Source organism: Suricata suricatta, chromosome 6 (assembly GCF_006229205.1).
Source record: "Suricata suricatta isolate VVHF042 chromosome 6, meerkat_22Aug2017_6uvM2_HiC, whole genome shotgun sequence".
In the NCBI taxonomy this organism is placed as follows: Eukaryota; Metazoa; Chordata; class Mammalia; order Carnivora; family Herpestidae; genus Suricata; species Suricata suricatta.
In genome coordinates, this window is record NC_043705.1 from 52,276,109 (window position 1) to 52,289,374 (window position 13,266).

The 13,266-nt window shown below is 43.0% G+C and overlaps 1 protein-coding gene across 1 annotated transcript in view; it reads left to right on the forward strand.

The window, feature by feature from the left end:
- The first annotated feature begins 6 nt into the window (after nucleotides 1-6).
- The window catches only part of HEXB (hexosaminidase subunit beta), a 20,743-nt gene continuing 7,483 nt past the window's right edge, over nucleotides 7-13,266 (forward strand). The window contains exons 1-5 of the mRNA XM_029941212.1: nucleotides 7-199; nucleotides 3,791-3,936; nucleotides 5,640-5,705; nucleotides 11,419-11,465; nucleotides 11,718-11,909. Of these exons, the coding sequence (XP_029797072.1) occupies nucleotides 75-199; nucleotides 3,791-3,936; nucleotides 5,640-5,705; nucleotides 11,419-11,465; nucleotides 11,718-11,909 (576 nt within the window). The 5' untranslated portion in view covers nucleotides 7-74. The remainder of the gene's footprint in view (nucleotides 200-3,790; nucleotides 3,937-5,639; nucleotides 5,706-11,418; nucleotides 11,466-11,717; nucleotides 11,910-13,266) is intronic.

The following is a 13,266-nucleotide window of genomic DNA, read 5'->3' on the forward strand; positions in this document are numbered from 1 at the left end:
TGCCGGCGCTGCTGGCGCTGCTGGCGGCGCTGGCCCCGCGCACCTCCGCCGCGCCGGAGGCGGCCCTGTGGCCTATGCCGCTCTCGGTGAAGACGTCTCCGCGCCAGCTGCAGCTCTCCCGCGATAACTTCTCCATCGCTCACGGCCCCTCGTCCACCGCCGGCCCCACCTGCTCCCTCCTGCAAGAAGCGTTTCGGCGGTGAGCGCTCCCTGCGCGCTGGGGGGCGAGGCGGGAGGCGAGGGGAGGGGAGCCCTGCCCGCCTCTGTTCACCCCCGCGGCCGTGCGCGCGCGCGGTTTTCCCCGGGAGCACAGGAGGAAACACTGCGGAGCCGGCCGGTGACCTGACCGAAGTGACAGGTCTAGAAGAGGGGAGAGCCGGCTCAGACACGCGGCAACCGAAACCCAAGCTCATGCCCTCCCCCTCCTGCCTGCTCGCGGACATCCTGGGCGTCCAGGAACCCGGGTTCGCGTGCGAGATACGGAGGGGAAGGAGGAGGTCGCTCAGAATCCGTGCCCTGCTGCGCCTTGGAGGGGAGAGTAGGGCGGATGGAGGGGCTGGGGAGTGGCAGCCTCTTACCTGAAGAGAATCCTAGGAGAAAAATGAGTGCTTATTGCTTGTGACCAGAATTTCCAAGTTGGTTGCCATCTCCCCACCCCACTGGCCAAATCGGGGAACAGTTCACGCCTCAGGTTGGAGCATTGCCCAGAACTCCCCGAATCCGTTTCTTAGGAAACGGTGGTTCGGTGGTTTCATCTCATTACTTCGATATAATAGGGGCATCGCAGTATCTGCTTTTCTTTTCCCAGCACGTCTTGTGCTTGCTCTCCTCGCTTACCCGTTTAGTTCTGGAGCTCACCACACTTCCATGCCTGCAACCCCTTTGGGCCCAGAAGGGGTGAATCAGGTAATGAGGAGGCAGCCCACGGCCTGTCTTTGGTGACCGCACCAAACAGAAGGCTGCTTGCACTTGGCGGGGTGTTTCAAGCAGCCTTTCTTTGGTGTCTCCCCACTGTGAGACCTGGGTAGGCTGGACTGTCCTGAAGGCCGGTGGTGAAGGGAGGGAGTGTAATTTGGTGCTGGCTGTCGTGCACTTTCCTCGCCCAGATCCTTGTGTCTGTCCCCCGTGGGCATCATAGCTTCTTTTGGGCTGTAGGATAGGCGAGAGAGCTGGTGGAAAAACTGCAAAACCAGCCTAACACCGGCTTGCCCCCAGGTAGGCCTGCAGCGGTGAGCTCAGGCTAGAGAGGCCCGGAATGGCTTCTGTCCTTCACTTTTCTACAACTAAATAAATACCATTACCCTCATTTAAGACACACACTGTAATGAGCCTTGGCACTGAATCCACCAACAGGTCAGAATGGCTAGAGGCTGGGTGCAGTCGTAAAACCAAGGTGGCTGGTGGCCTAGGGATCTAGAGAGGGAAGAAGAAGTACATGAAGGTCATCTTAAAGCAAGGTCGTGGCCAGGAAATGTTTTAAAACCCAAACAGGCTTTCCTTGTTTGCTTTGGGACTCAGTTCACAAAATTGTGTTTTCCTTTGGTGCCCTACTGTTAGTGAAACAAGGACCGGGTGTAGGCTTGAAATGACAAGATTATGGCAAGAGAGCACGGAAGTCAGGCCGACAGTCTGGTCGGATAACAAAGATCTGAGTCAGTTGTGAGATGGTTTAAAAACAAGGCTAGGCATTTCGAGGCAGTGCGGTGATAATTTGGAGTTTGCCTAAATAGTCACGCCTGGTGTGTGAAGCAGCTGTTAATTATACCCTACGCAGATAGGAAGCAGGTTATAAAACAGTAGCCCTGATGGCTAAGACCTGAAGACAGTCAGGGGAACATTCTAGGAATCCAGGAAGGTCAGTATCTAATTCAGAGTAAAAGTGCGGTGTGGATGGAAGAATGTAGAGATGATGGGGATGTTCCAAAGGCTCTAGGTGGTCGGGAGCACTCGTGGTCTAGGTCCTAGCCTGTTGAGAGCCAGAGGCTCCTGTCTTTAAGGTGCCCAGCTTCCATTACAAACCCTGCTTTGAAATGGTATGTTTTTGCAAGGAGAGAGTCAGGTGTGGGCATGGCAGCTTCTTTGACTTGTAAAACAAGGCCCATCACATGCTAGTCACTCATTATTTAATTTAAAAAAATACTTTAAAATGTTTATTCATTTTTGAGAGAGAGAGACCAAGGAGGGAGGGGCAGAGAGAGAGGGAGACACAGAATCTGAAGCCGTCAGCACCGAGCCCGATGCCAGCACGAACCACGAGGTTATGACCTGAGCTGAAGTCCGATGCCTAACCGATTGAGTCACTCATTTTTTTAAATGAATGACTAGCTGCACTCCCTCAGTTCCTGAAAGGCAAAATGAACCCAAATACTTGGACACCATTGCTTTAGAGCCTTATTTTTAATATTCAGGATGAAGGTTTTCCTTCTTTGGGACAAGCCAGCACCTAGCTCAGAACTCAGAGCTCCTGCTGGCAACTTTAATTTCCATTTTTAAAAAAAGTTATTTAATTGTGATAAAATGCACATAAGATAAAATTTACTATCGGTAACCATTTTTTTTAAGTTTATTTAAGAGAGCCAGCAAGCACACATGAGAGCAGGCGAGGGGCAGAGAGAGAGGGAGGATCCCAAGCAAGCTCTGCACTGTCAGCACAGAGCCCCACGCAGGGCTCCAAATCAAGAAATGAGATCATGACCTGAGCCGAAACCAGGAGTTGGAGGCTCACCCTGCTGAGCTACCCAGGTGCCCCGCATCTTAACCATTTCTAACTATACAGTTCGGTGATCTTAATTTCCTTCTGAGTCTGTCAGGGTTTCCGAGGGTCCTCAGCGCCCTCATCCATTCTGTTCTGTCACTGCTTAACTGTCATACGCTAACAAACTCATTGGAACTGTCCTACCTTTCCTTACTTCTCTGGGAAAAACACAAGATGTTCTTACACTTAAGTAACATACACAGCCTCTGGCTTATCACAATCTATAAAATGTTATTTAAATAATTGCTTTGAAGCCTATCTGATCTTTTAGCACCTTTAAATGCTGCTTTCATATCCCTTTCTCTGGTATTCCGGTACCAGCGGAGGGTAAGTTTGCAAGGCCGTGGTGAGAATTCTGTAGGCTGGTGATCCTCTTTTGGGGATGGTTATGTGTTAGCTAGGATATTTTTTTTGGAAGGTAACAGGAGCTCTTTTTCAGTCAAGCTTAAGTAGTAAGAAAACGTATTATCTAACACTTTAGGAAGTCCAAAACAGGATTCCACAGCTAGTTGACTAAGGATCTCAGTAGTATCCTTCGGGAATCCATTTTCTTTCCATCTCTGCCATCTGTAGTGTGGCTACAAGTGGCCCAGGTATCACATACAGAGAAATGTGGCTTTTGTGGCTCACTTAGTGCAGGAAACTTCCTGCCACCCCCCCCCCCCCATGCTCCACCTCTGTCACTGGTTACAGCGGGCTTGCCTACCCAAGAGAGATGGGATTCCCATTATTGGTTGGATGACTGATCCTTCACAGTCACTTCCTGTGAGGCACTTGGAAGTGCGGAGGTACCTTCTAAAATTCCCCTGTCTGTATCCCACTCTCAAAGATTCTGATTCTCAAGGTCTGGACATCAGTATTTTCAGAAAGCTCCCCCGAAAATTCTAATGGGCGGCTTGGGGGTGGGAGCCTCTAATTGGACCCATACCGGGGGGCGTGGATTGGAGGAGCCCCCTGGGATGTGCACCCCCACATATGTGTGTAAAACTTGGCTGTGGTGCTGTGCAGCTTTATCTGCATTTGCTTCTCACACAGATACCATGAATACATTTTTGGTTTTGACACGAGGCAGCCTCGCCCTGCGAAATCTCACAGTGTGGTGGGGTTACAGCAACTCGTCGTCACAGTCGTCCTGGACTCGGAGTGTGATCTTTTCCCCAACATCACTTCGGATGAGTCCTGTGAGTACCTGCGTGACGCGAGCCTATCGTGTTCCAAGCTGCTCTTGGGGACCTGAGTGCCAGAAACAGGTTCCGTGCCATGGACTCCTGTGAGTTCTTGGCCGGTGAGTTTATACATTTTATTTTTTAAATCACCATGAAAGTCTGATGACAAAAGTAATGCAGTCATTGTAGAACATCTTTAAGTACAGCAAGTGAAGAGGAGGAAGTAAATCAGAAGAGGAGGAAGTAAATCATTCATAACCCCAGCACTCAGCTGACCACTGTTATTTCAGATGTGGTTTTTTGGTAGAGTAATACATTGAAATACTATGCATTGATAGAGGTATAAACATGATAAACAATTACATTAAAGTGGGCGTAATTCTGTCTGGTGTTTGTATTTGGCTTTTTTTTTTTTTGTCTAACAAAACAAACATAATTAAATATTTTTCTGTGACATCATTTGTAGTGCAGTAACTTACATGGCTAATAACTTATTTTTGGACATTAGGTAATTTCTTAGCTTTTATTTTGAAGATAAATCTGCATATATCCGTGATCTCTCCTTGTAATGTAATTTGACAGCAACCCAGGAGTCTGGTCACTAAGAACTTGATAGAGAAGAAACATGGTTAGATTGACCTCAAAATAGCAATTCCTGCCTTAGCCTGGCCTTTAGCTAACTCAGCACTGCAGTAACAGCTACCTTGTCACAAGACTGTCACCTGAGAGTCATGTGATTGTTGGCTGTTGACAGCTCCTTCCCTGCCTGCGCCCCGCTGCTGTGTGCCAGCGTGGGCTGCGGCGGTGGAGGGTGAAGGTGCAGTCCTGATGGGATAGAAGTCATTAGCCTGCAGCCTAGGAGTGTCTTCACTGTGGCGGGGGCCACATCTGCCACACCCGTCAGCTTTTAGTCTCTCCTACAGTCTGGAGCTTTGCTTTATCCGTGGTTGACTCGACTCCAAACCTCTCCAGAAGCCTCAAATGGCTACTGGGACAGCCTTAGGCAGAGTGTGACTTAAAAGATGGAAAGATGAACACTGCCTCCCCGCCCCTCCCCACCTTTGCCCAGAAGCAGCCCTGGAGCCTGTGCTACCTGGGTGTGAGCCAATCAATAATTGGGACGAAGCTGAATTTAGCTCAAGTGAGCTTGGACATGAATCTTAAGGCAGATTTAGGCTAAGAGTTGGGAAGGTGGGTGCAAGGCGAGTAGAGAAGCACAGAAGTGGAGAGAATGAGTGGAGAGAAGTCTCTGGCCTTTGGTGGAGTGGGAGATTTGAGTGATACTTGACGCGTCACAAGGAGCTACAGAATTGAGGAACATTTTGTACTTTTGATTTAAAGTCCTAGCTGAATTAGGAACCTACTCTGTTGAGAGGCAGTGGAGAGAATAACTCTCCTGGGAGGGGAAATGTGAGGAAGTGTGGAGATGTCACCCAGATCTCGGACGCGAGCAGTTCACCCGGTAGGAGGGCAGTGCAGTGCCTCACAGAGATGAAGGCACTAGGGACCTCGGGACAGGCAGGGGCCGCGTGGGGCTTTGGGCGTGCCGAGTTCAAGGAATCCCCAGGATATCTCTGTGAGGAACGCACCTAAGGCAGTTGGAGAAACAGGCCTGGAGCTCAGGAGGAAAGAATGGTCCAGAAATACCAACGATACGTGTAGTAAATTCACTGTGTGTCACTGAGGAATTAACAGAAACTCCCCTCTCCTCCATGCAGATACTTTACTTGTGAAAGAACCAGTGGCTTTCCTCAAGGCCAACAGAGTCTGGGGAGTATTACGAGGTAAGTTCCTTTCTATCGAAGAAACTTTTCTGTTAGGTGCTTTGGGAAATCGGGCACAGCGAAATTTTGCTTCCTTCAACCCTTTACAGAGGGTTGGTCAAGTGTTTGCAAAGCATTTCCATCAAACACATACACTTAGAGCACAGAGGGAAGATCGATTGACCTTTTTAAAAATGTTTGAGGGTTATAACTATTCGTGAGTGTAAGTCATTCGTGCCCTCGGACTATAATGTTGACAGACCTTTAAAAGGCTCAACCTATTCTGAGTCAGGGATTTGGTTTCACTTTGTTTCACTATCATTTCTTGCTGCCTTCAGTAGCAGGTATCTCTCTCCCTTGACCTAAAAAATTTACTTATTTACAAACAAAAGATTTCAGATTTATTACTGAACCTACTAATGCAGAAGCCTAAGAGCAAAGAGAAAAATAATGTCCCCGGTAAAACATATTCTCCTGTCCAAGTAGTGGTGATGTGTTCAACTTGGTGAGGTGAGATGCTAGTGACCTCGACAGCAGAAATGTGTGCCATCTCTTGTGAAATTCCTTACACAATTTGCTTGGTTCTTCTCCAGTCTCTTCTTGGAGTTGTTCCTGATTTTATTACCAGTTTTCACTGGGGAATGAGGTGATTCTGCTTTCGTTTCTTGGCCAGGAATCACTAGATCTTGAAAGTCTTGTGAAAAGACATGGTGAGGAGCAGCCAGCCACACAGGCCACAGTGGTGGGAAAAGGGAGAGAGCCCTCCGCTTTGTAAATTCCTGCGGAGTCAGAAGCAGAACCAAGTCGATAGGGACCGTGTGCAAGATACACGTACTGACAGAGGTTGAGAGAGAACTTTTCTTAAAAGCTTTTTCTGAATTTCACCCAGAGTTGGAACTTCGAAGTTTGGGTACTGGGATGTTTATTTTTAGTGTGCAAAAGCTTCTTTTACTTCCTCTAATTTGAGGAGATAGTGTTGCACTGACTTGCAAATAGAAGGGTTTTAAAAAAGAATCATTTTCAATGTGAGCTAACCAAAGTTACAGTAAGTGAAAATTAAAGTGCCTTGGGTTCGATTCAGGTGGAATGTTATCTGAAATAAAATAATCATTGTGATGCTATATGTAATCCTAATATCATTTTAATCTTATTTCAGAATAGACCCTGAAAATATTTATAGGTGTTTACTACAAATGTAACTGTAATCATTATCATCTAGGTCATTTATACATAATGTTAAGTGGTTGTAAGCTTTTTTAGTCTGATGTGCCTTTGTTGTCTGAAGTTTGTTAGGGAAAACAAAGCCTGTTGTTACTTGATATGATCCACATCAAAATAAAGAAATTTTGGGAACATTCAGTGATTACGTTCTAGTTCCTCAGGGCACCTGGGTGGCTCAGTCAATTGAGTGCCTGACTTCGCCTCAGGTCATGATCTCACAGGTTCATGGGTTTGAGGTTTGAGCCCCGCATCCGGCTCTGTGCTGACAGCTCAGAGCCTAGAGCCTGTCTTCGGATTGTGTCTCCCTCTCTTTCTGACCCTCCCCTGCTCATGTTGTGTCTCTCTCTCTCTCTCTCTCTCTCTCTCTCAAAAAATAAAATAAAAATAAAAATACTGTACTGAGTGTATTGCCACTTAACAGAAAATTCCAAAGTTACTCTTCCCACCTGTGGCCAGTATTTGGGGAGGAGGGAGAGATATAGCAAAAATGATGTAGAATTTTTTTTTCTTTTCTATTTCCTGTCTTTTTATTTTTTGAGGTATAACTGAAATATATTATTAGTTTCAGGTGTGCAACAATGATTCAGTATTTGTATATACTGCAAAACAATCACCACAGTAAGTCTAGCTAATATCTGTCACCATCCAGAGTCATAAAGTTTTTTTTTTTCCTTGGGGTTCCTGGGTGGCTCAGTTGGTTAAAAATTTGACTCGATTTTGGCTCGGGTCCTGATCTCACGGCTCGTGAATTCGAGCCCAGCATCAGGCTGTGTGCCGACAGCATGGAGCCTGCTTGGGATTCTCTCTCTCCCTCTTTTTCTGTCCCTCACTTCCCCCCAACTAAATTAAAAACCTCTTTTTTCTTGTGATGAGAACATTAATGATCACTGTCACGTGTGCAACACAGTACTCTTAGGTGAAGCCGGTACACGGCATTACATCCCGGGAAGGTCTTCAACAACTGAAAGCGTGTGCCTTTGGACCCTGTCACTCATTTTGCACACTCCCACTCCACACCTCTGGCAACCACCAATCTGTCCTTTGTTTATCTGTGAGCTTTTTTTTTTTTTCTTTTGAGATTTCACATGTAAATGAGATCATATGGTATTTGTCTTTGTCTGACTTATTTCATTTAGCAGCAGAATGTCGTCATAGTCCTTCTATTCCAAAAATGGCAGCATTTTTGTCCTCCTTAAGGGTGAATAATATTCCACTGTATATAAATACCACACGTTCTTTAGCTCCTCATCCGTACGTGGATAGCTTGCTTCTGTATCCTGGCTCTTGTAAATAATGCTGCAGCGAACATGGGGGCACATACATCTTTTCAAGTTACACTTAATTTTCTGCAAATAAATACCCAGGGGTGGAATTACTGGATCACATGTAATTCTATTTTTAATTTTTTTTTTAATTTGAGAGAGCAAGTAGGGGAGAGGGGTGGAGGGTGGTGAGAGAGAGAGAGAGAGAGAGAGAGAGAGAGAGGGACGGACGGACGGACAGAGGGAGAGAATGAATGAATGAATGAATGAATGACAGTGTTAACAGGCTCCAGGCTCAGCCACAGAGCCTGAGGCGGGGCTTGATCCCAAGACCCTACAGTTGTGATCGGAGTTGAAATCAAGAGTTGGTTGCTCAACTGACTGCCACACAGGTGCCCCTGTATTTTTAATTTTTTGCGGGACTTCCGTACCATTTTCCACAGTGACTGCACCGGTTTATATTGCCACCAGCGGTGCACGGGGGTTCCCTTTTCTCTGCTTCCTCACCGACACTTTTTGTCTTTCTGTGAGTAACTTTTCTTTCAGGCTTGAGATGGTATCTCATGGGTTGAATTTACATGCCCTGACGATTATTGATGTTGAGCAAGCTCCTTTTCATGTACCTGTTGACCATCTGTCTATCTTCTTTGAAAAAATTCTCTTTTCAGATCCTCTGCCCATTTTTAAATCAGAGGACCTTTTTTGTTTTTTGCTATGGAGTTATGTGAATTCTTGTATTTGGGGTATTAACCTCTTATATTCAGCGTGCACGTATTTTCTGCCATAGAGTGGGTTCCCTTTTCATTTTGTTTCAAGTCCTTTGTGGAAGTTTTATAGTAAATCTAGTCCCATTTGTTTATTATTGCTTTTGTTGCCTTTGCTTTGGGTGTAAAATACAAAAAGTCATTGCCGGGACCTGTGACAAAGACTTTACCACCTATGTTCTAGGAGTTTTATGGTTTTAGGTCTTACCTTCAAGTCTTTAATCAACTTTGAGCTAATTTTTGTGTATAGTAGATGATAGCGGTCCAGTGTTAATCTTTTTCACATGGCTGCAGTTTTCCCAACATTATTTATTGAAGAGACTGTCCTTTCCCTGTTGTATATTCTTGGTTCTTTTGTTATAAATTAATTGACCATATATGTATGTGTTTATTTCTGGGTTTTCTGTTCCATTATGTTGATCTGGAATATCCTTGCATTCATTTGTGTCTTCAGTTTCTTTCATCAGTGTCTTAAGAGTCTTCAGGGTAGAGATCTTGGTTTAATCTAATCTTACATATTTTACTCTTTTTGATACCATTGTAAATAAGATTGTTTTCTTAATTTTTCTTTTTGGGAATACAGAAACACAACAGGTTTTTTGGGTATATTGATTATCCTTCAATTTTGCTGAATTCATGGATTATTTCTGGCGGGTTTTTTTGTGGAATCTTAAGGTTTTCTACCTATAACATCATGTCACCTGTAAATAGTGACCATTTTACTTCTTCCTTTCTGATTTGGATGCCTGTTATTATTATTATCATTCTTACTGTTTTTGCTTAATTGCTCTGACTAGGTCTTCAGGTTGCATAGAAGTGGCGAGAGTGAGCATCCTTGTCTTGTTCCTGATCTTCACATTATTGAGTCTGAGGTTAGTTGTGGGCTTATGGCCTTTATTACGTTGAGGCATCTTCCCTCTGTGCCCACTTTGATCGGAGCATAAGTACATACTGAATTTTGTCAAGTGCTTTTTATGCATCTATTAAGATTTTATGATTTTGTCCTTCACTTTATCAGTATGGTACGTCACATTGATTTGCAGGTGCTGAACCATCCCTGCATTGCTGGAATTAATTCCAGTTGATCATGGTGTATGATTCTTTTTCTGTATTGTTGAATTCAGTTTGCTAGCATTTTGTTGAGGATTTTTGTATTTATGTTCATCAGGGATATTGGCTAATAATTTTCTTTTTTCTTACCTGGTTTTGGTATCAGGGTAATGCTGGCCCCGGTAAGTGTTGCCTCCTCTTGCTTTTTGGAGAAGTTTGAGAAGAATTGGCATTAATTCTCCTTTAAATGTTTGGTAGAATTCACTTTTGAAGCCTGGTCCTGGACTTTTGTTTGTTAAGAGGTTTTGGATTAATGATTCAGTCTCCTTATTAGTAAGCGATCTTTTCAATTTTTCTGTTTCTTGAAGATTGATTTTTTGCAGGATGTATGTTTCTAGGAATTTATCCATTTGTTAGAAGAAATAGATAGTAAGATCTGTAGTTTGTCTAATTTGTTAGCTTATAATTGTTCATAGTAGTCTCTTAGCCTTTTTATTTCTGTGGTATCAGTTATGTTTCCTGATTCGTTTTTGACTTTGAATTGTTTTTAGGTTAAAATTTTCTCTGGGTTTATACTTGTCAGCTAGAATGATAAATTATGGTAAACTTGGGGCACCTGTGCACTTGGGTTAAAGTGCCGCATTGAGTGTAGAGATTGCTTAAAAATATTTAAAGAAAAAAATACTAAAGTCAAGGGCGGTTAGAGGAATTGGCCTGTAATAGAGTGTATTAGGAAACAGTCCACTTGAGTGAAAAATGTTCAAGAGATATTCTTTGTAGCTATGAGCAAAACGTTGGTTTGAAGTTGTGCTCTTTTATATTTCCATGGTGCTTTTTTTTTTTTTATCTTTTTCCCCCCTCTGTTAAGTTTATGTACCTTCTAATACTTCTTTTTAATGTTTATTTTTTATTTCTGAGAAAGAGAGTGTGTACACACGTGGGAAGGGGCAGAGAGAGTGAGACAGAGGATCTGAAGTGGGCTCCACCCTGACAGCGGAGAGCCCAGTGTGGGGCTTGAGTCCGTGAACCACAACATCATGACCTGAGCTGAACTCGGATGCTTAATTAGCTGAGCCACCCAGGCGCCCCAAGTTTATGTATCTTTTAAAGTGACTATATTTTAGCATAGAAATCCTTTTTTTATAATGTATATTTATTAAGTACTATTGTATCAAATCACTCTTCATTTTTATCATTCCAACAAAACCCAGGGTATGGATACAATGAAGTAAAAAATTTTAATTAGATGGTAACAGGGAGTTTTTTGAAAAACTGAGCTTTAATCTTAGAAAATATGTTAGAGGATATAGATATAACATTATATTTAGTTTTATTTGCCTTATCTGATTATGGGTCTATGTTTGGATAATAGAACTTTCATTTACTTTATATGTTATATAAATTAGTGGAATAAATTATAAATTTTACTCTCCCTAGGTTTAGAGACCTTTAGCCAGTTAATTTATCAAGATTCTTATGGGACTGTAAGTATGATTATTATATGTTACTAAATTGTTGGCTATCCCTGTTACCATAAGACAAATGTAAAGGTTTTAGCTGTTGATTGCTTCTTGAACATTTTTCTCTCCAAATTTTTGTCTTCTCTGGTAAACGTAAATTTTACACTTTCTTTTTCTAAATTAATTTTTATCCAATACTTGCATAGATGCAGTCTTCATGAGTTCAAGTCAAGAGAATATTCTAAAAATAAGTCACGATTTTATTTTGTTTTATAGTTCACCGTTAATGAATCCGACATTATTGATTCTCCAAGGTTTCCACATAGAGGAATTTTAATTGATACAGCCAGACACTTTCTGTCAGTTAAGACTATTCTTAAAACTCTGGTAGGTGATTATTACTTATTTATTTATTTAATCTATATTCTATTCCAAAGATGTGTGCTTTTATGGTGTTACTTAACATGGGTTATTTACAGTGTTGTATAGGTTGGAACAGGGGTATTGTTTGTCATATACTGAAGCACTGAGCTTTCTTCCTTCCCTGCCTTGGAAAGTATATTTCCTCAGCTGAGAAAATTAGTGTCCCTTTATTGTTGGGACCTGCCCTTACTTTATTTAAACTAAGTCATAGAAAGTTAGCTAGAAGCTGCCAGGGAAATGGACTTCAGATGGTGGGAGTTGGGGGTGAGGTTGACTGTAACTGTTTTCTCCTGTCTACTTTTTATTGGTTCATCTCCACTATCACCAACTTGTAGGGGGATACGGAGGCTTTCCTCCCATGGTTTTCTATACCTTCACTTGATCACTCAGAACACACAATATTGTTAAAAATGGATTTTCACATTTTCATTACTGCATTTTATATAATCTCCAAAAGACATTCTTGTCACTCTTATGAAAGAAGCAAATGCTAAGTGTAAAAAATTCAAATACAGATTATGCATAAAATAGATAGTAATCCCATCATTCCATTTACTAAAGGTTGACATAAGTTTGTGTCCCATTTATCTCATCTTACCCTTAAAACTGAATATTTGGGGCACCTGGGTGGCTCAGTCTGTTAAGCGTCTGCCTTCGGCTCAGGTCATGATCTTACAGTTGATGAGTTCGAGCCCCACATCGGGCTCTGTGCTGACAGTTGCGAGCCTGGGGCCTACTTCGGAATCTGCGTCTGCCCCTCCCCCACTTGTGTTCTGTCTCTGTCTCTCAAAAATAAATAATGTAAAAAAAATTTTTTTAAGATGAGTATTTAACACACATGACATGACTTTTGAAAAAGCTTAAATGGAATTGCGCTTTTGCTACCCTAAAAAACATGGACCTTTTTTATGAAAGAATATGTAAAGTCTGTACCATCTTTTTAAACTGTTGAACATTCTGTGTTATATACCATGTGAATTTAACCCTTCTCATGCTGATGAGCATCTAGGTTAATTTATCACAAACTACTGTAGAATAAGCATTCTTAAATTTGCAAACTTGTCAGGACCTTCCTCTAAGATCAGGAACAAGACAAGGATGTCCACTGTCACCACTTTTTTTTTTTTTAAATAGTTTATTGTCAAATTGGTTTCCATACAACACCCAGTGCTCTTTCCCCCAAGTGCCCTCCTCCATCACCACCACCTCTTTTCCCCCCTCCCCCTCCCCCTTCAACCCTCAGTTCATTTTCAGTATTCAGTAGTCTCTCAAGTTCTGCATCCCTCTCTCTCCCCAACTCTCTCTCCCTCCGTTCCCCCTGGTCCTCCATTAGGTTTCTCCTGTTCTCCTGTTAGACCTATGAGTGCAAACATATGGTATCTGTCCTTCTCCGCCTGACTTA